The sequence below is a fragment of the Sceloporus occidentalis genome, unplaced genomic scaffold, assembly GCF_023333645.1.
Source record: "Sceloporus occidentalis isolate IW3139 unplaced genomic scaffold, rSceOcc1.0.p SCAF_103, whole genome shotgun sequence".
Lineage (NCBI taxonomy): Eukaryota > Metazoa > Chordata > Lepidosauria > Squamata > Phrynosomatidae > Sceloporus > Sceloporus occidentalis.
In genome coordinates this window covers 2,185,533-2,206,276 of record NW_028317083.1, presented here as the reverse complement: position 1 = coordinate 2,206,276, position 20,744 = coordinate 2,185,533, and the positions used below count along the sequence as shown (strand labels likewise).

Here is a 20,744-nt window from a genome sequence, read left to right as displayed (position 1 = left end):
TTCCAGTTGGTGCATCCCACAAAACATTCCCCCGTGGGCTTTCTGCTTCCGCTTCCGTCTGGCGTCACACACGCGCGCGCACCCTGCGCCTTGGAGGGAGGATGCTATTAAAGCGCGGACACTTCCGGGGCTGTCAGTGGAAGGATTGTGGCGGACATGGCGGAGAATACTTGCGAGTTAAACGGCCCCGGGGCCTCGGTGTGCAGGCGGTGCGCGGCCACGGGGGAGAAGGGCATGGTGTCCAAATGGGTCCGGCTCAATGTCGGAGGGACGTGCTTTCTGACCACCAGGCAAACGCTGTGCAGGGACCCCAAATCCTTCCTGTACCGCCTGTGCCAGGCAGACCCCGACCTGGACTCGGACAAGGTATCAGCTGGCGGCCGGGGAGCTGAGGGTGATAGCAGTGGGTGATGTGGCGTCTTGGGGCTGGTCGGGGCTGTTCTAGACAGCCCCCTTTGCTAATGTGATGGTGGTTCGGGGATAAGGAGAGGCCATCGAGGATAGGCGTTTGGGGCGGTTGCTGGATTAGGGTGATGGTAGTTGTGTGTTTGAGGCTTCTTAGCCAGGGGGTGTTAGATATAGAATATAGTGACATTTAATCATATATATATATATATATATATATATATTAAGGTAGATGTTTGTAAGTTGATGAGTTGTTAGCGAGGCTGTTTCATCTGAAGTCTGGCTGAGTGTGATGTGGGTTGGCAGTCAGATTTTTCTTATAATGATGCATGACTGTGAAATCCTGAGCTTTTGCGACTTTTAAATTGTATTTTTTTTAACATTGCTTATTACTGTTTTAATTAAAATGTTCACGGTAATATATTTATGTCCCCAAAACACGGTTACTGCTATTTGTGGGTGACTTCTGGAATTTTGATATATTTACCCTGGACCTGAGCTGTTTGGATGTGGAGATCTGTGTGTTTTCCCCAAAAACATCGAATGGATGGAAAGAAATGATTAAAGGGCAGGTAGAGTTCTAGGCGAGGGAGTGCGAGTGGAATTAAAGGACATTTGAGTTGCTGGATAGTGTTGCGTGTGTTTGTTTTTTGGATCGGCTCCGTTATGGGTTTGTACAAATTATTGGGCTTTCGTATCGCTGTAGAACTCGCGCAATCGTACACTTTTGTTTTTGTGGTTCGTAGTCGATCGGGCAGACGCTGCGTGTTTCTTGGTGGTTATGATAAATAGGGTGATGAATGCTACCTAACGAGATCTGACCATTTAATTTTAAAATATATTTAAATAGTTCCCTTTAGTACGACGGGCAGTGGCAGAAGGTAAGACGAGTCCGGTCGCAGTGCGGTTAGATTGTAGGAATGGAGTTAAGCTTTTCAGAGCTCCAATAATCTGTCCTGCAGGGTGTGACGATCGTTGGTAATTTTAGCTGAGACCGGTTTGCTTTGTTTCGCAGGAAGGTATTGGATGACTGGATAATTCCAAGTATGTGCCGGTAACGTAAAATTACCCTGGCGTCTATTAAATGGTTAAGAGTTAGATCCTCGTCTATTATATAATGGTTAATATCTGCATTCCCAGAAGGAAGATTAGTTGATAAGAGAGATTTCTAATACTATTTGTGTGTATTCTTCTCCAACACACACTTACCTATAGATAACAATACGCACTAACTGTCCCTTAATCAGACAGAACTGAAAGTTTGGGTCAGGATACCGCGATTAAGCAGAGATTCTGAGAAATACTCTGAACGCAAGAAATGTCATTTTTACTTTGGCTCCAGCGTGGAATTCACTTATTTGTTTGAGAGATTAAACTGCGTTACAGATCCAGTATGTACGGTTCATATTTATTGCCGGATGACCCAGTTTCATAGGATAATTAGCTCTTTATTAAAGTTCATATACGACGGGTATCTTAATGTTATTGCTGCTTCTCGGCACAGGCTTAGCATTAAATACTAACAGTTCTGTTGCTTATGGATATTTTTTTTCCCTTTCCTTTAGTGTTTTTTGTAATTGTGACTCCGTTATACTTTGTATACAAAACGTGTAGCTCATGTTTGGTAACAATCTGCACCATGGACGGGAAGAATGTATGTAATGTAAAAACGCTGTGTACTGATGACCCGGGAGAACCTGATGGCTGCTGTGATGTCACCCTGGTGAATAGGAATTGTCAGGAATCGCTGATTTCAATCGAATATTGTATCGAATATTGTATCGAATTGCGTTTCAATCTTAAGTGATCCGTTCACAACTGATAAACGTGTCGTGAAAAGTATGTAAGCCGTTAAATCTCTAGCGTTGTAAGATCGATAGGACCGCACTCATTTGTGTTTTTATTATGTATGAATAAACACACCCAGGTTGGTAGCAAGGTAGGGAATGCAAGAGTAACTAAACGAAACTTCTGACTTCCACGTTGGGAGGAAACTCCATAGCGCTGAGGATTCGAGATGCCCCAATTTTTTTTTTTTTTTTTTTGAAATAAAGAAGAAATATCCAACTATTTTTGATTACGATTAATAGCCTTTTGGCTGCCTCCGTGTAAAAATTCTGCTGGGGTTCTGACTTTTTAACATTTTAGGATTTTTTTTGCCTTAGATCCATGGATTATGCTTGTGTAAACCCAGTTAAACGTCTTACTTTTCCAGCTACGACATCTATTTGTAAATGTTTCCTTGGATATGTAAATCAGGGTCCCAGTTTTTGCATTTCCTTCCTCCAGCAGCTATGTTTGGAATCGGCTGCTTTGATTAAAGTACGTATTTATATCCATTTTGCATAAAGGCAAATGGCACAGAATAATTTGCGTTCTCTCTCGTTCCCAGAGCCAAATTTTCTGCTTTCTTTTTATTTGCTAATTAGAATATTCCTGCCGGCGCAGCCCCTGAAATACATTCTATTGCCTCATCCTTCGTACACAGATTGCCCTGAATCTCTATATGTATGCAGTAGTGCAGTATTGAGGATAAACAAGGTATAAAGCGCTGCTGGGGCGAACCGTTTGTAGTCTGTTAGTATCGAGAGCTTTTTCGGGACGTTTCACCAGCGTAAAAATTCTGTTTGTCTAGACCCATAGCATCTAGTCATTGGGGAGGATGGTTGCCCAATGGGCCGGTGACAAGAGAGATTGTTTATCCCCCAAACCATCCAGCCAACCAGCATATCCTTCGTAATGCTAAATCTATGATGCGCAGCCCCAAGATATGACATCATATGCCACTGCCAGCGCTCTGCTTGGGGTGCTGCCCTGGGCCTGACCCAATGTAAATACATCTCTGCCATGAAAGATATCTAAACATGCTGCTCCTGTACATGGTTATTTCTGCCCGATATGTCGATGGGTTCAGACAGCCTGAATATTTGACGTCTGATGCGTTTGAACCTCTAGAGCCTTTATGTGATCCTTAGGTAGTAATGCTATTCAGCTTCTGATAATGGCATTCGTCTGTCCGCAGCACCTCGCACCCTGTGGCTTGCCCTTGGTAATGTCGGGGATGTCATCACGTGTGCAACCAAAAACCAGCTGCCTGTATCTGTCAGAGCTTTGGAATTCCCACCGGATTCAGGCTTGGTTAACTAAAGCCCTTGTGTAAGAAATGAATGGCCGGTCTTCTGATCCAGGAGGACACATCCTCGTTTGGCAACGGAAAGTACTGGAGATGACTGAATTGTGAAATATTCAAACCAGTATCTAAAATGGTCCATGGCATGAGGTCTTCACAGCCTCCGGCGTAATGACGGTGGTCTCTGGGTAGTAGCTGCCTGTAATGGTTACTAATGGAGCTTTCTCCTGATCTCTTCTCCTGGCCGGGCTGTCCGGTTATTCCCACTTAGTAGATCAATGTTCCCCTCCCCAGAGAAAACATAAGAAGTGTCAGTCTTTTTAGCACAGAATATCGTGCCTACTTTGGGATTAAGTCAAGACGAGCTAAAAGATCACTATACGGCTGTATCAGCTTGGTCTTTGTAATGATCTGGTACGTTGAGCGTGTGGAGAAGGCTTCCGGACCAGTAGCTCGATGGGATGGGCAATTGTATGTGACGGCACCCTTTTTTTCCCTCATTGTCCTTATTTTACCCTACTGCCTGTGCTCAGAAGACCTTTCTACAAGCGTAATATATATCATAATCACATTTTTATAACTTGTCCTATACACGTCTCTATATTTCCTTTTTGCGTTACTTTCTTGAGGCTTGTTCCAGGATCCTCGCCAGACAGCGTGAGAGACAAAGCTCTACTGATCGTGGTAAATCGTACCCGCGCCTCGTTCTTTGTATGTGGTTACTCTGAACGTTCTCTTCCGGAAGCCTCCTGATCACATGTACCCAGCCTCGTGTGCTTATCACGGTTGCTGCTGTCTTAATGAATATTGCTACTGATCGCACAGAAAGACATAAACACGCATAACATACACATGCAGACGTGGGCTTGTTACTTAACCCATCGAGGGAGGGTCCAGAGTGACGCTTGGATCTGTCTACAAAATATTTTGGTTGCTATAATTGCACTTCTGGGGCGTTTTTTAGTTTAATTAAAAATAGCCGTTTAATCCATACATTCTGCAATACAATACACGCTGTATATACAGTATCAACTGGTACAGGGACTTGGTGGGGATCTTTTTGTCTTTTAACCCCTTAATGACAAAGCCCGTACAAAAGGCATTGTTTTCAATGTGTTTAGGGACCGCCCGTTGTCCTTAACGGGTTAAACAATGCTTATAAAAAAAAAAAAAAAAAAGTACTTCTTCAATGACCTGACATTTGTGGATCAGTAAAGTACTTCTAATGAAATGAATGGGTATCGCTGTCAGAGTAAATCGCATGCAGGGAGATGCATTTGGTTAAGTGCTTCTCTAGCAGGGGCAAATGCATGGGGGGGGGTATACTCTGCAGAATCCCCCTGTGCATTTGCAAAATGAACCACATGAAAACTTAGGGGGACCAAATGCACTTTAATGAATTAAAATGCATGATTGCAGGAGTGTCCCTTTAAAAGGCAAACATGCTGTGTAAAATATTACGGGCCGTACAGTCGGAAAAAGTTACTTTCTCTATAGTAAAACGGAACATAACTTGTATTTATTTTCACCCCTACCGGTTGTTTGCTCAGATTTTATTTTTTTTCGGCCACCATACCTCAAGCAGGATGTTGGGGGCTTTTTGGGGACCCCGGCTGCTTGCGCCCAGATAAATCGCTCTGTTTATCGAGCTACCGGTTGCACAACAGTCATTATTCTAATTTAGTAACGCGTGTCTGAAATGTACGAAGGGAAAACGATGCGCACCTTGGGGATTCCTGGCTTGTTTAGATGCCTCTTTAGCGAGATGTCAAAAGAAGGTAAATTAAAATAATTAACTCGAAGCATCTGTTCGTTGTATGTACAGGCGACGCGCGGCTGATCATCAAGTTCTTACAAATTGATTTTAATAATTTTTTTTTTCTGTATTTAGAAAAACTGCTAGCAAATCTGGGGGGAAAAAAATCCATATGTATAACAAATAATCACTAGGCTATTAATTGGATTAGGTGGCCCCCGTCACCGGTCTTCTTTGGCACCAGGACTGAAATGGGTATCTTTTCAGTGGAGGGCCTGAGTTAAAGCTGCTGTTCCATCTACTCCACTAAATTTGACACATTCACTGTTATATGCAGTGTTAGAAATGTCGTCCTTGGTGCTGTTTACTAACCAACCCTTCCCGGGAAGAATTCTTTACTCGTATATAAAGCTGTCGTACATTTTGCAATGAACGCGTGTCTTGTTTATAGGAAACCTGTTACTGTTGGGTTAGGAACGGGACGATGTTATTCATATTTGCGTTCTACGTGATTAAAACTTCAAAGAAAACAAACACTTTTTTTTTGTAACCGCAACTTATCTCAAAGAGACTTGAAATCAGCCAAAATTACCTTAAGATTCTCAACAGTCGTATTAGAACGGTTCTCATCGAATGAAGGTGACTGGATCATTCTGCCATCGCCGAGCCGTGTCTTTAGGCCAATAGGAATTCTGGATGACTGGTGAAAGTGCATTAAAACATTCACATCTAAAGACAATGAAATATACACTTTTTTTTTTTTTTATATACATATATAATAAAGTATTTCCTGTGGATATCTCGTGTTTTTCTTCTGATAGAACCCTTTTATCCTTAATGCTGCATACATTATTCATGTAATTGCTGTTACACTCAGACAATATCTGGCTGCGTTACTTTGCAGAGGATTAAGAAAGCGATGTTTGATGCGTTTCTTTACTTTTTTTCCTTACTTTACGTCTAGTACCAGTCTGGGTTTGTAGCTTTTTATTCCAGAGAGAGCTTCAACGCAAAGTTTCTTATAGACACACTTGACCAAGACATGGAAGCCGACTTCTCACACATAGCAGCCTAGCATTAAATCCCTGGCGTTGTCATCAGATGGACCCCCTCATCCTCATGACATATGCCATACACACACACACCCTATTTCTGTTATGAATGAAGAAAGTTGCATTTATACAATAGTTGAGCAGACGGAGGACCTCTGGGTTCCGTGTTGCCTGATGTTCAAGACAACTGGGGCGCTACTAAGAGATCAGACTCTATAGGGATTGTACGTGTTCACGTTTTATTTTAGTTTTAATATTTTATATGGTATATTATAAAGGTGTCATATGAAATTCCTGGGGGGGATTTAATTCTAATGTTGTTTTGTCGTGTTTGCCATCTTGTGGACCTGCCTGTGTCATCTGAATCCTCCTCTGGTCCTCCAAAGACTTCGTGGTAGACAAACGGTATAGTATATGCTTTAAATGCTGAATTATTTTTTTTCTTCTTCTCAGGATGAAACAGGTGCCTATTTAATAGACAGAGACGCCACGTACTTTGGTCCGGTGTTGAACTACCTGAGACATGGCAAGCTGGTGATAAACCGAGACCTAGCAGAAGAAGGTGAGTGTCGCCTCTAAATGTAATGAAACCATTTTTTTTTTCTTTTTAGTTTGTTTGAGCCGTCAGCTGGTAGGAGGGGGCCAAAGTTTCTGTCTCGTCATATAAACTGCTGAACCTACCAGAACCGCTATGAATTAAAAAAACAGGGGAATGAACACCTTGGAAATAGTCTGCTCGTTGAGTGTCCAAAGAGAGTGTTGATGGTTGTTCTCTGTGCTTAAAGCTGTATTTCCAGTTCGTTTGGATGTCTTCAAGGTGTGTCTCTTGCACCAAGCAGACGGCGCTCAGCACAGCCCTGTAACTGGCTTCTGGTTGCCACTGACTATTAACAGACTCTCAGATTCTGTGTAATACTTGGGCAAGTGTTTGATACAGCAATGGGCATTTAGAAGGTGACCAGACCCTTTGCCTTTATGTTTAATGTGTAAAATGTCTATTTAAGATAACTTTGAACTTTTATCGATGGCCTGGTCAAACCCCACTTTGATTTCATGCACACAAACCTACTACACACCTGTTTATGGGTGTTCTGGGTGGGGAAGAGGTGTAATATACACTGTATATTTAATGTCTGTTTCCTCTGAATTGTGCATTAATCCCTGCATTTTTCATTGCTGCTTAGATATAGTTCACTGAAACTCTTGTCTTTGTGTATTTATTCTCGCAGGTGTTCTGGAGGAAGCCGAGTTCTATAACATCACTTCCCTAATTAAACTTGTAAAGGACAGAATAAGAGAGAGAGACAGCAAAACATTACAGGTAAAATGCTCTATTGTGGTGATTGGAATGGCGCGGCCCTGGCACCGCCACATACGTTTCACTGCGGGGGCTACAGCTGATGGAAACACTTTGCCTGCACATCACGTGGCTGGAAGCATGTAAGCAGAGTGTGCAAACTCTTTACCCTTGACTAACGATTACATTGGGATTTAGGATCATTGTCTGATAAGGCTGTTTGGAATCTATTTCTAGCCCGACCAGGATCTCTCGTATTTAAAAAGCGTGAGGTCAGCTGGGGATATGGGTCACGTCTTTTGCCGCTGTACAGACAGGCTTAAGTATTCAGTTACTGTTAACATGTTGGCTTTGATGCCAGAAACATCTTGGCGCTTAGCTTGATAAGCTTCCTATGTTGCAGGCTTAATCCTGTATTTATTTAGCATTTAAAAAAAAACAATCGTATGAGAATAAGCCTCACAACTATAGATATTTCGGAATAATGTAGGTAAAATTATACTAGTCTTTATTAAACCTCATGGTCTGCTCGTACCGGACGGTAGAAGAGCAGGTTGTCGTACCTTGCCCAATAACCAAGTCTGTCCTTTTTATACCCCCATCCGGAATGCGTGTGTGCAGACACGGGTTCTTGTTCATAGTCCCCTGCCGTTCACACCACCGTGTAATTCCAAAAGACAAACTGTTTAATGCTTTTTACTTCTAGCATCAACAGTTTGTTCTGGATCTGCTGGCATTTCGGTAAACGGAGGAGACTAAAATGCTCTAAATATTCCTTAAAAGGAAGTCCCCGGCCGGCAGACGCTGGACAACATTAACAAAGTGCCCTCCGCGTATAAATTATCTCAACGAGAGCAGACAAAACACTCGCTCGAGCCGAGATTATTGACGTCACCAGATAACGAATCGCAAATTTAGCCACGACGGTTAATACTAACAACATCTGTGCCTCGGCTGACAAACGCTGGATTGTCGAGCGTTCCGTCTCGCAAAAGGAGACTTTACGCATTTTTGGTTTCTAAATGTTTCCCTTAATCTTCGGTGCAATCAATGTTTAAGATGCGTAAAAATAAATAACAAAAAAAAGCCCTTTTTGCCCTGGCTAAGTGCTAATCTTTAAGGCCAGGGAAATCTTACGGTCTAATTAGGTGTGATGGAGACCTAAAGACATTATGGGAAACGGTGTATATGTCTCGGAAATCGATACACTGCGTGGAGTGCTTTTTCTGTGGTTGTAGCACTTTTCAGATAAGTGGCCTGAAAGCATTTTCTAAAATGTCGTAAGGTGTACCTTTTTCACATTATTTATGACGACCCCGGCGGACGGTGGCTCAGTCCAGTCATCGTGAACTTGCAACCTGCGATAGGAGTGCATTTGTAACTTTTTTTTTTTTTGAGCTTTTTTTTTTTTTTTTTTTTTCTTCTCGTGAACGGTGCGTAAGACTTTCCGATTGCCTTGCAGATCCCCGTTAAACATGTTTACAGAGTGTTGCAGTGCCAGGAGGAAGAACTTACACAGATGGTCTCCACGATGTCTGACGGCTGGAAGTTTGAACAGGTAAGCAAGCTGCTGATGTTGTGTAGAATCGTAAGGTAACCTAAGGTAGCCAAAACTGTGTGTATTGAGGTGATGAGAGTTGAGACTGATTTGTTTAAAATGTCCTTTATGGGGATCCTTAGATGTTTTTGGCTCCTCCAGAGTAATGGCTAAATAAATGGACATCAACAAATAATTGTAATGTAAGTTATCCAACTAATGGGAGGCCAACTGTTTCCTCCAACAGATTTTCTCCTTCCCATCACCAGAAAAATAATGCTTTATTACTCGGTTACCCGGTTTGCAATCTGGCCAGGGCATTTCTTTTGTATTTTCCATAACTGTTCCTAAGATAATGCCGCACGCAAGGTTGGTTTCAACATTAGGGGATCGTTAAACTAGCGACAAACAATGAGACAAATGCTTAACCTTACATTTGCCTATGTTTTGACATCCTTGTATAGTGTATTTTATTTCAGAATTGATATACTTGTGTATGAACGTAATGTTGCCTCGTAACATTGAGTACCTTATTTCGCCGTGGCCGATGTATGGAATGCCCGATGTCTCCTCTCACTGTGGCTGTTTGCAGTTTGTCAGTATAGGTTCCATGTATGGATTTGGGCGGGCTCATCAATCAGAATTTCTGCTCATTGTGTCAAGGGAAGTGAAAGGGGAGGAAACGAGCCGTCAGAAGTGCAGCGGCGAGGTGTGTCCCGTGTTGCACGCAGCTCTCTGCTTGTCTTCCTTCCTATACCGAGTGTCTCTGTAGATATGCATGGCCTTCCACTTCGCTTCCTTTACACCAATGGGATGTTTTTTAGCCCCCCCCCCTCTCTGTAGTGGGGTCCCTTATTGCGCCCACAACGAAATGTCGCAGGTCCTGCCAGCTGAGATGGCTAAAGAAAATCCACCAGCTAGAAAGTTTTAACGGGTCGCTCATTAACCAGCTGTTATAGCTATTAAAACTTTACTTACGGAAGCCTTGATGTCTTTCGAACTGGGGACTTTTTGGCCCCCGCCAGGGGCAGCAATAATGGTGGGCTCAATATCCTTGGTTTTCCAATGTTCCCAGTTGAGATTGTTAATGATGATGCAGGACACCATCTCATGTTGGAAAGTCTTGCATGTAGGCGTCTTCTCTCTTCTGCGCTTGGGCATGGCTTATTTCTGTCTTATGTTGCTAGTCTTATATCTTTTTTCCTTGTTCGTGAATCATTCAGCCACTTCATGCATGACCTGAATAAGAGAATATACTCCATGACACCTTTTATAGTGAGGACTGTAATCTGTGGGTGAATGTGTATGCCAACAGCCTGAGGGCTGCGCGATTCCCGTCTGTATTCTGGTTAGTGTTCTGTGCAGTCCGGCCAGTGCGCTGGACAGGCATATATACGGCCCTCGTGAATACATCATGGACCAAATAAACTTCGAGGTTCCTACCGGAAGAGGCAGACTAAATAGGCAGGTCCTTATGTGCCATCAAATTCTGTGATTTATACTTGTTTAACATCTGTGTTAATTCACATAGTAAAGTATATAAAACAAAACATAACTTATCCATGTGGGCTACTATTCTACTCGTAGTAGGGGGTTTGACCATGTTTTTTTTTTTTTTTTTTTTGAGACCTAAGTAAAATTGCTAAAACCTGGAGTGTTTTTTTAAATTTTTTTATTCATACTAAATGACAGCCTGTTCAAAAAAAACAAAAAAAACCACTTTTAAATAGTGATATAATTTGTGTGGGTACACTAAACATGGGGAAAGGGAAATGGTGGGTGAACAAAGATATGGTTAGAAAGCTCTGGCCAGGAAGGGGTTAAACTACATAACATCGTGTAACCTTCGTAGCTGATGCCGGAATCGTAAGAGGGTTGGAGGGGATTTCATAAATGCCCCTAGTCGTCTGTGTTCCGCGGATGATGGTTTCCAGCTCGTTTTCGTAGCTGTATGAGTTTAGATGAGCTTTCTATATGACTGTTGGGCGAACGCTCGGCATTAGATTTAATTAGTTATTTCAGGAAACTGTTTAGATTTGTGCTTTTGTGTATTTTAGAACGGTAGTAATCGGTACATATCGAGCTTCTCCTGCACTCTGTAAGTCGGTAGCTCTCAGTAACCACTTCATGCAATTCTTTATGGGAGTTTATTAAAGACAATTCATGCCTCCGCCAACTAGTCATTAACCACACGTCCGTTCATCCGGGAAGGAACTGATTTGCAAACCAAATGTATTGAAGTCCCAGGCAAATCCCACATCACATGCAAGGCTTAATATTTACACCGAGAGCGGCATTATTTATTAAAGTGTCCCATTCAGCAGCTCATTCTATTGGTTTCTGTGGCCATTCTGCTGAAAACGTGACTGTTGCGGTCTTTTGATTGAAGTTCAGCGTTACGTGATTCTGCGCACAGCATGTACCCCTCACCCATGGCACGTGGTTTATCATGCTTTCAAAGCAAACACTTTATTTAAAAACAAAGTTCATATTTCCCTTTTTTTACTAATGATTCATAACGATCTTCATACCATTAACAGAGAGACTGCTTGTTGGGTTATTGGCAGTGCATTAATCCCAACCCTTCAGTGTTTGGTCTGGTAATGTATCGTCAGGTTCTGGCCTCCCTTTACGAGCCGCCCCAGGAACCACTGCCTGTAGAGGAGGAAGCGTTTCATAGAGCGTGTGACGGCGTCTCCTGCTGTCGCCTCTTAGATGTTTATCATATGAATGCTTCTCTTATGACTTATGCTGGTTCTTCTGGGACTTCAGCGAGTTCAGACTTGCACAGAGATTGCTACCTTTTGGAGATGACGTCACAAGCCGTTCAGCCTTTACAATGAAACGCAGCGCTGTTTACGGCTCTTTCCACAGAGTATTTATTTAGCTTCTATGAGCTGGGATTAGGACGCTGTGCATGCAAATCCCCCGATTGCATAAAGGAAAGTTTGTTCCCTCCCCGAAACTTCACACTCCCTACAAATTACCCGGAAAGAGCAAGACGCGTTACATATAATATATATATATATATATATTATATGTAACGCATAGCTCAATAGATGGGCATTGCCTCTGGTTTTTTTAGTGTGTTATACAGGCCCCCAACCAAGCATAATGCATAATAAACTTGGAGCGTTTAAATGGTCAGCGTTCTTACAAACTCCCAGATCGGTAAATAAACCAAGAAGGGTATAAATGTATTTCTGCGCGTTATAACAAATGCCCCCCGACGGCATCCGAAAAGGGACATCTTCCACCTAGATTGGCGCCGTTTGGGTAGAATAACGCGTAGAGGAGGTCTGTGTGCCGTCTTGTCATGATTGCTGTCCTCTAATTCTGTGGTCTGTCGTCTTACATCTCGTTCCGTCTTTACATTTTATTGCTTTCCACCATCCCCCCCCACCACGCACACTCTTAATTGGTAACGTTTTTGCATTTCCTATCCGTTAACAGACTTTTCTGCTTTCTTTCACAGCTGGTCAGTATTGGGTCGTCCTACAACTACGGAAACGAAGATCAAGCAGAGTTCTTGTGTGTTGTCTCCAAAGAGTTGCACAATACGCAGTACGGCACAACTAGTGAACCCAGCGAGAAAGCAAAGGTAAGCGTAAGGGCTGTTAGAGCGCCTGCGTATTACCCTACGGGTCCTGAGTGTGCGTGTGCCTCTTCCTGATATCTAGTAACCCGGGTGTTTTCCTGCAATGATGTAACGCTCTAACTCTGTTTCTTTATAAAACGCTGGCAACGTTTGGCTTCAGATTCTGCGGGAAGCGAGTGTCCCCTGGCCTGAAGCAGGTGTGATAACAAAACAAAAATCACAATTATATCTCCCGCATTAACTGCGTACGTCCCTCGCGCTTTGAAAGATAGAGCTCTCCTTAGAAAGTCCTTTCTGTCTAACGGTCACTTTTTAGTTAGTCTCGAATATTTCGCACCACGGCGGAGGTATCCCGTGCCATAGAGTGAGATTTGGCCAGAAAGCCATTGTTGAATACGGAGATTAATGTGTGTTGAGGAGGACATCCCGCTAAGGTGCTCAGAGATACTTCTGGCGATCACGTTTTAGATCAAATCTAGATTCACATTTTTTTAAGTGAAGAATTGTCACCATGCAGGGTTTCTCAGTGGACGGTCCCCAATAATTTGAGTTAGGAGCAAGTTCATTCTCTTGTAATATTCTGGTTTCTTTCCAAGACCTTTCTAGGCTCATGCTAGGAAATTGTGAATGTGTGCTCCTATCTTCCTATATATATATATATATATATATATATATATATAATTTATTTTTTCACCCCAGCATCTTAGTGGTTGTCTTTTATTGCTGAATACTTCTTCTTCTCTTATTACTTTTTGCTTTATTTCACTTAACTTTATTTTCCGCTCCCTTTCTCGCACTTGCATGCTGCATGCTCCATACAGAGTGAGGACGAAGAGACGGATTACGATATGAATGACTCTGATTAAGTTTTAACTCGCTGGTGAGAGATTGCTTTCCCAAATCTCCCACGGTTCACCCAGATCTGTTCCTGACCCTACGTTCAACCTCCCAGCCGCCCCGGTATACCTATATGTACCTATAATGTCCCATCTCTTCTCTGTACACACGGTGCGTTGGCCGCCCAATTGTAGTCTAAAAGGTCTCTGTTTCGCATTTTTCATCATCCATTGCACTTTTTTCTCTTTAATTACTTCTGCCTCTGTTTTAATTCTCTTGTTGAGTTTGTTGCCGATTACCCCGACTTAGTGCGCATCCATAGCTTTTTATTAGAACTCCTGCTGTGCTTGAGGATTCTCGAGGATTAGGCAAATGAAAACTAAAAACCTATTAAATTTTACTTGTCTCAAAGGTGTGTAAAATGCCACATCCACTATTTCTGCTATCTGGGTTTCTGGCTGCCAATATATTCCAGCGCACTCTGCTTACCTGGTCTACTAAACATTACAGGGCAGCAAAATGTGTCTAATCCCAGCCAACATTGGGCTAAGACTTTATAATATTGTGCAGTATTCTGCCACAAAATATTCCCAGATTTTTATTAGGGCTGTTATCTGTTTTATACGGACGTGTATGACCTATCGGCTGGAGTAGCACTGCTAAGTCCTAAAAAGGAACCATGTCCATGTCAGCATCTCATCCTATCTGCTATGGAATGGGGTGTTAATGTAATCTTGACTTGTTATGCGCCTTGAGCCATGCACACACTCCGCGGTCTTGTAATTCCCCCCTCTGGCATAGGTTGGTCCGTAGTGAATAACTACTTTGCACACGGGAGCCAATATTCTATAAACCGACGGCTACGTAACACCAGACCCCTGTGCAGAACTCCGGTCTTGAATAATATTTCCAAACCCACCTCCGACCGTTCTATGCATCTCGTTGAGTAAATTGCTTTGTCTTCATCTATGATCGGAGAGGCGCACGTCTCCTAACTTGTGTTCAGTTTGCTGCCTCCAGAAGCCGTCTTGCTTTACCCTGTGAGGGTACATGAGCAGAGCTCTGACAGCGTTCCCTTATGAAATTACGCTACTGAAAGACTTAATGGCGCCGCGCCGTCACAACTTATAGCATAGCTAACGGAGACCAACTACAGCTTGTCCTTTCTGTTTGGCGGTCGGTGTCATTGGTTTTAAAGAGTTAAGCAACCTCCATGAATGATGTCTCTGGGTGGCAAGGCCAACTTTTCCTCCCCTAAACTTCTCCTTTTCCCTAACCCACTGTTAAAGGCAGATCGACTTAATGGGGCATAAGTTAATGGGAAGGTGTGACCCAAATCTATAAATGGGGAAACGCAATGCCTTTGCCCGTGGGACGTGTAAGGTAGGTATTTAATACATAATCGTGATTTTTAATCTGTTAATGTAGGATTTGGGGAAACTTCACATCTGTAATATTTGGGAAGAGGTTAAAGTCGGGCCAATGTACCCCATGGATCAGACTTATTTAGGTAACAAGCATCCATCCCCTCCTCTTTAGTGAATAGCCGCTCCTGATCCCGATCGCCTAGTATTTTGATATGTATGTAGTCTTCTCTCTGTCTCATCTATTCCTCCAGTTAAGAATGAGTGGATCTCGTGCGGATATTTCTCCACGTCACACCCATCCCTTTCTATTTGTCTTACAGATTTTGCAAGAAAGAGGCTCGAGAATGTGAAGTGCCCCGAAAGCTGAATTTTGGTTTTAACCGTTTTATTTGACGCACCCAATGACAAGATGCAAAGAAATCTAACCTTTTTATTTGTTCTCTGAGCCGCACCAAGACAAAACCTTTTTAGATAATGTAGTCGGGAGTATGTTGGAACAATTGGGTGCTGCGAGTATATGAATGAGGGCAGTGATGGGTATCTTGTGGGGTTGGAGGTGTCACAACCTACACATTCGTCCTCCTGCAGACCCCTAATTTTTTTTTTTTACATTTTTATAAACTGCTTTAACACTAGTGGACTATGTAAAAAGAAATCAACTGACAGGCTGTACATGGGACTGCGTTGCCCCTAACTGCAGTCACAAGTGTGTTCTCTTTGGGACGTTAACAGGACCCACTCATGATTGTGCAGGTTTTCTCTCTTTAAACATCAATGAGTAACAGATAAGCCGCTTGCCGTAAGAAACCAATAGCCGTTTCCACGAGGGCTTAATTTGTGGCCTCTGTCTATCCACAAAGGGAAAATAGAACCCGTACAACATATATTCTGCACTCGTCCTTTGTTTTAATGTTGTTTATGCTGAGCTTCGATCCTGCCCAAATATCTGGAGGTTTAATTTTTTTTTTTTTCTATTATTATTAACACCCCCCCCCCCCTCGGCTGAACTTTTTCAGTGCGTTTCTCGAAGGGACGCACAGGTATGTAATCTTTGGACTAACGTTGAATGAGAACATAGTAAGGTAACTGTTTTTGCTTTAATGCCTCAATTTTTTTTGGAACTCCATCCAAACCATAAAAATGTATATAAATTGATACGATTTAGGTGAAGAACAAATACGGCTTAAATTGTACATTTACCAGACGGGGTTCCACCGGTCCATATTAAATCTTAAATTGGGATATTTAATAACGTCATTACGTTATATTTGACAGCTGATCTTAAGACGTGACACATCCGGTAGATATTCTTTTAATTTTGGAATCCCCATGTTTTCCTTTAAAATATTGGTTATTTTATTTATTAAATACCCAAATGAAACCATTTTTTTTCTTTATCTAATCTTGTATTTTTTTATTTTTTTTTTGCAAGTTTCAACTTCTACTAGACCAAGGTGTTGGAATTGTTAACCCACAGCATGCCAGTGACCAGTACTGCATTGTATTCTGAAGGCCTTACTATAACACTGTAAAATTGTACAATTGTTTTTAATTTGTACCTACGTAGACTGGAAAGTTTGGGGTATTACACATCACTTTTACGAAAAAAAAAAAAAAGTGACAGTGTGTATATATAATTTCCTATTATCTATCAATCTGAATATATTTCAGTTCGCTTAAAGGCCTTACTAATACAATATGTCTAACCTTACTTTGCCACAATGTGGTATGTTGTACTTGGCACTTTTATTAAACATTCCTCTGCTAAAAAAAATCCACCTTATTTGATGTCATTCAGTATGTGTTCACAGCACTGAATCCACGGTCACAGGTTGCAAAGTTAAATTTGATTGTCTGTGGGCTTCTGGAGAATACTATGTGTTTCTTCTGAATTTCACTATTAACACGTTGTGGTGTTTTTTGTCATGTTCCTGCTCTAGTGTAGGCTTTGTCTAGCAAGAATATTGCTACACATGGACACTCATTCATACATTCACACACTCTCTCTTCCAGAATGCTTCTGCACCCATCAGTCTGTATCTCGCTTCCACCAGAAGCTGTCTTTCACTGGGTGTTGCTACTAAACAGTGGACTTACAGCGCTGGCAGGTGTTCAGATCTCCTTCAGTAGCCCTGCTGTATTTGCATGTAACGCCAGCTCTGTGAATGCTGCTTCATCGGCATCCTAGCAGAGCATTCGTGGGATCTGCCGGTGAATTACCTGTCGGCTCATGATTCCTCTTATCCATGCGCACATTTGTTCCACGAATATTTTGTATGAACTCCTCTACCTGGACTCCTTAGTAATAATACTACTTTTCATCACATACAGTGTTTGCTAATTCTAAATAGTGGCACTCGATGTGTAATCAAAGCCATGTGGATGGCTATGAAGTGTAAGCATAAGTGGACAGATATTGACTCTAGTGAACAAGTCTATCTCCCCCCACCCCCACTTATGCAAAGAAAGTATTATAATGTGTAACAATCTTTCAACAATTATATAGATCCCTTTATAGATATGTTTATGTATATATAATATATCTGCTCATTTCCGTGTGGTATTTCCTCAAGTTCTAAGTAAGCAGAAGCCTCAGGTAGTGGGGAGATGGAATAAAAATTTATCTTCCATTGCTTTTTTTAATTTTGCATCTGTGAGTAAAATATATATTTCTTTAAAATGTATTTACAGGTATTCTGCGATAGTAAGAGGCTCTGAGCTAGTACATACTGATGCCTGGAACCTGACGGCTTAAAGAGGAATTGGGTTTTGATCATTTATAGAGAGAGAGAAATAGAAATTCAACCCCTCAATATTTTAGCTTTCTTCTACCAATCCCAGGCGAGGCTAGAACGTAATGTTCAGGAAGGTTCTATCATGGAACAAGTATTCTAAGTGCATTAACACTTTAATTGCTGGAAATGTTGTATGTCTGGGTCTTGCCGTGTGATGTGGCTTTTAGTGTGTGTGTGTGTGTGTGTGTGTGTGTGTATACATGATTTGCCTAACCTCCCATGTTATAAAGGGCTATTCCTAAGGTTTTTTCCCACTTGGTTTTAAACTGTAATGCAGTAAGATAAGGGCTAATAAAATATTTTTGACATGTTTCCTTTTGGGCAGATTTTTTTCCCCGATTTGTTTTATGAGGCTTTATACTATTTTCTTTGACATTACAACTGGGCCCATCGATAAGTCCATACCTGTACTCCTGTGTTTTGGCTACTAAGTGGTTCTTCTGTGAAGCTGTTTATAATGGACACAAACCCTGCCTCCGCTCTTATGTGTTCATTAAAAAAGTCTGCCTTAACCCCTTAAGGACCACAGGTTGTCCTTAAACCCATTAAAAACAATGCATTGTCAGCCCATAAATGTATGGGCTTTGTCGTGAAAGGGTTAAAGGAACACCCCACAGCTATTCAGGGGGCTTACTGGGTTTAAATTTAACCCCCCTCCAAAAAAAGGTAACATCCTCCTTGTTAGTGTTATAAGTGACATGGAGATGCCACCCACTGACGGACTGACATGTTTCCTACTCGCACACCTTAGCGGGTTTGTGGGAATATAAGAAGATCTGTACCAATACTTCATCTTTCGGCAAATTATCATATGAAGATCAACTTGCATCCAGATATCGCCCTGCATCTTACTCTGACTAGTTAAAGGGATAAACTGTTTTACTTACACCACCTCTTAACTACTTAACTAACCAGAGCCCGGTGCTTAAGGATGGAACAGTCTCGATGATTCAATGTGTTAGCCTTATTCTCCATTTATGTTTTGGCAGAAGGCAGTCTAACAAAAAAGCCTTGTTTTGAAAAAACACAGATTGTGAGCTCAGTGATCATGAGGAGATAGTGGAAGCCTATATGTATAGATAAACATCAACCATTACTCAAGATCTAGGGAACATTTTGTCTCAGCTTTAATTAGCTCATGGATTCATTTCAAAATCCTTCTAAAGAGTGACTTTTTTTTTTTTTTTTTTCGATAAAAAACAAACAAAAAAACAAATTGTGGCTTGTTTTAATTTCCCCAACTCTGACTCCAAACAGGTCATTTTGAACCCAAATTGTATTATCACGAAAAGTACTGACAAATTATCTCCTTGTATTATCTTAAAATGGTATGACCCAAACCTAAGCGCTTGTGGGATAACCCATTCATAAAGTGGTGAAAACTTGCTTCCGGCTCAGCTATCCTAACATATAATCTGAAGGTTCAAACAAATGCATGTAAAGTAAATGAAATGCTGGGGCTTTTCGTGCAGCTCGTAACCAGACATTCTCTGTGTCGTATTGTCTTATGTCAGACAAGAATACGAAGCGTTTTTATTGCAGTCAATACAATTGTGAGCATTGCAGGTTAAGGTGTGATTTTCTGAAGATCTGTGAACTCACTGATACATAGTGTTTAATGCATTACCTGAATTCAGTTTGTGTTTTGGTTGGGAGCGATCCCTTCTGATTCTTCTAAGGTGACCTCCAAACGGTAACTTTTTTTTTTCTTTTCTTTCAAGTACCTGCTAATTAAAAACTGGGCTGAATCTTTGAGTGGTTATTACCTTCTTAGTTTGCACATGCACTGCTGCAATACGTTTGGCTTGCATACGCAAAGAATTCTAGAATGACATTAAAATTAAACTGTGATCCCTGCTACTATCTTCATCTAGTTTGGACTGGTTCCTTTTGGATGACAGCTGGCCTAGGTTAAATGCCAGCATGTCTTGTTATACTGTAGCCTAATTATTTCTTTATTTTCCTTCCATTTGTTCTACTGCCATGCAGAGCAAGTTCCAGCCTAGATCCAGCGCTCTCGACGGTCATTGGCGCTGACAACGAATTTCGGTTCAGATTAAATTCGGAGCTTAGAAGCCACAATTGTTCTTACTCTCCTCGCTTTGTGACACTTTTTTTTTTTTTTTTTTGTTCTGTCTCACCCTCTCCTTTCTTCGTGTTTTCTGCACTTTCTTTTCTGGTAATTGGCTTCTCCTAGTGATCTGTTTGTTACCCTGGCCTCCTGGAGCACTTCCTCATCAGACGGAGCCTCGGCCAAGGGGACACCTGCTAATAAAAACATACGAATGGCTTCAAAGTTAACGTGTCCACTGCCACACTGGTCTAGCACATGAACTTGCTTATATGTAGCTAAAGAGCAGAAATCACAAAATGTTACTCTCTTTTGAAAGGGGTAGAGGTAGATTGACAAAAAATAAAACTTATTTGATACTTACTGAGTCGCCTTTTCTTAGGCAATTCTCAATTTCTGATGCACAAAGAGCCTCAAATCACTCGGTGTCCGAGATCTTTGCATTTACAAAACAGCCAGGGACGTTACTCCAGAACCGTCACATCAAAGTTCATAACTGGTAAGCACAGTGTTCTGCCAGAATGTTTCTTTCTTCTGGAAACAAATTTTTATATGGAGTGCGGTTTAGTGTAAATTCTGTAGTTTTACCCCCCCCCCCCGACAAAATACATGTATACATGTTTAGGATGTCCTCACATATGTAAAACTGGGCAGGAATATCAATCAGACCCTCTGATGACAGGCCTGAAGAGGAATGCTTTATTCTATTAGGAAGATCACAAGCATTGCCTATGCTGCTTTTAATGCTGGTGAAGATTCAGCTGTTAGAACTGTGGTGCCCTCTAGTGGTGGTAGTGAGACACTGCAATAGTGGGACATCAATGGCTCAGCTTATCACTGGCAATGGGAACCGGATATATTCTCATTATTTATTTACAACTGTTTTGCTTGAGCAATTT

At 41.7% G+C, this 20,744-nt stretch overlaps 1 protein-coding gene across 1 annotated transcript; it reads left to right on the top strand.

Annotated features, from left to right (window-relative positions):
- The first annotated feature begins 156 nt into the window (after nt 1-156).
- LOC149283529 (BTB/POZ domain-containing protein KCTD5) lies at nt 157-15,329 on the top strand. The gene is made up of 6 exons (XM_089497422.1): nt 157-366; nt 6,797-6,905; nt 7,573-7,664; nt 9,103-9,198; nt 12,653-12,778; nt 15,300-15,329. Exons 1-6 carry the CDS (start codon nt 157-159, stop codon nt 15,327-15,329), a joined length of 663 nt encoding a protein of 220 aa, XP_089353548.1.
- Nucleotides 15,330-20,744: the final 5,415 nt, after the last annotated feature.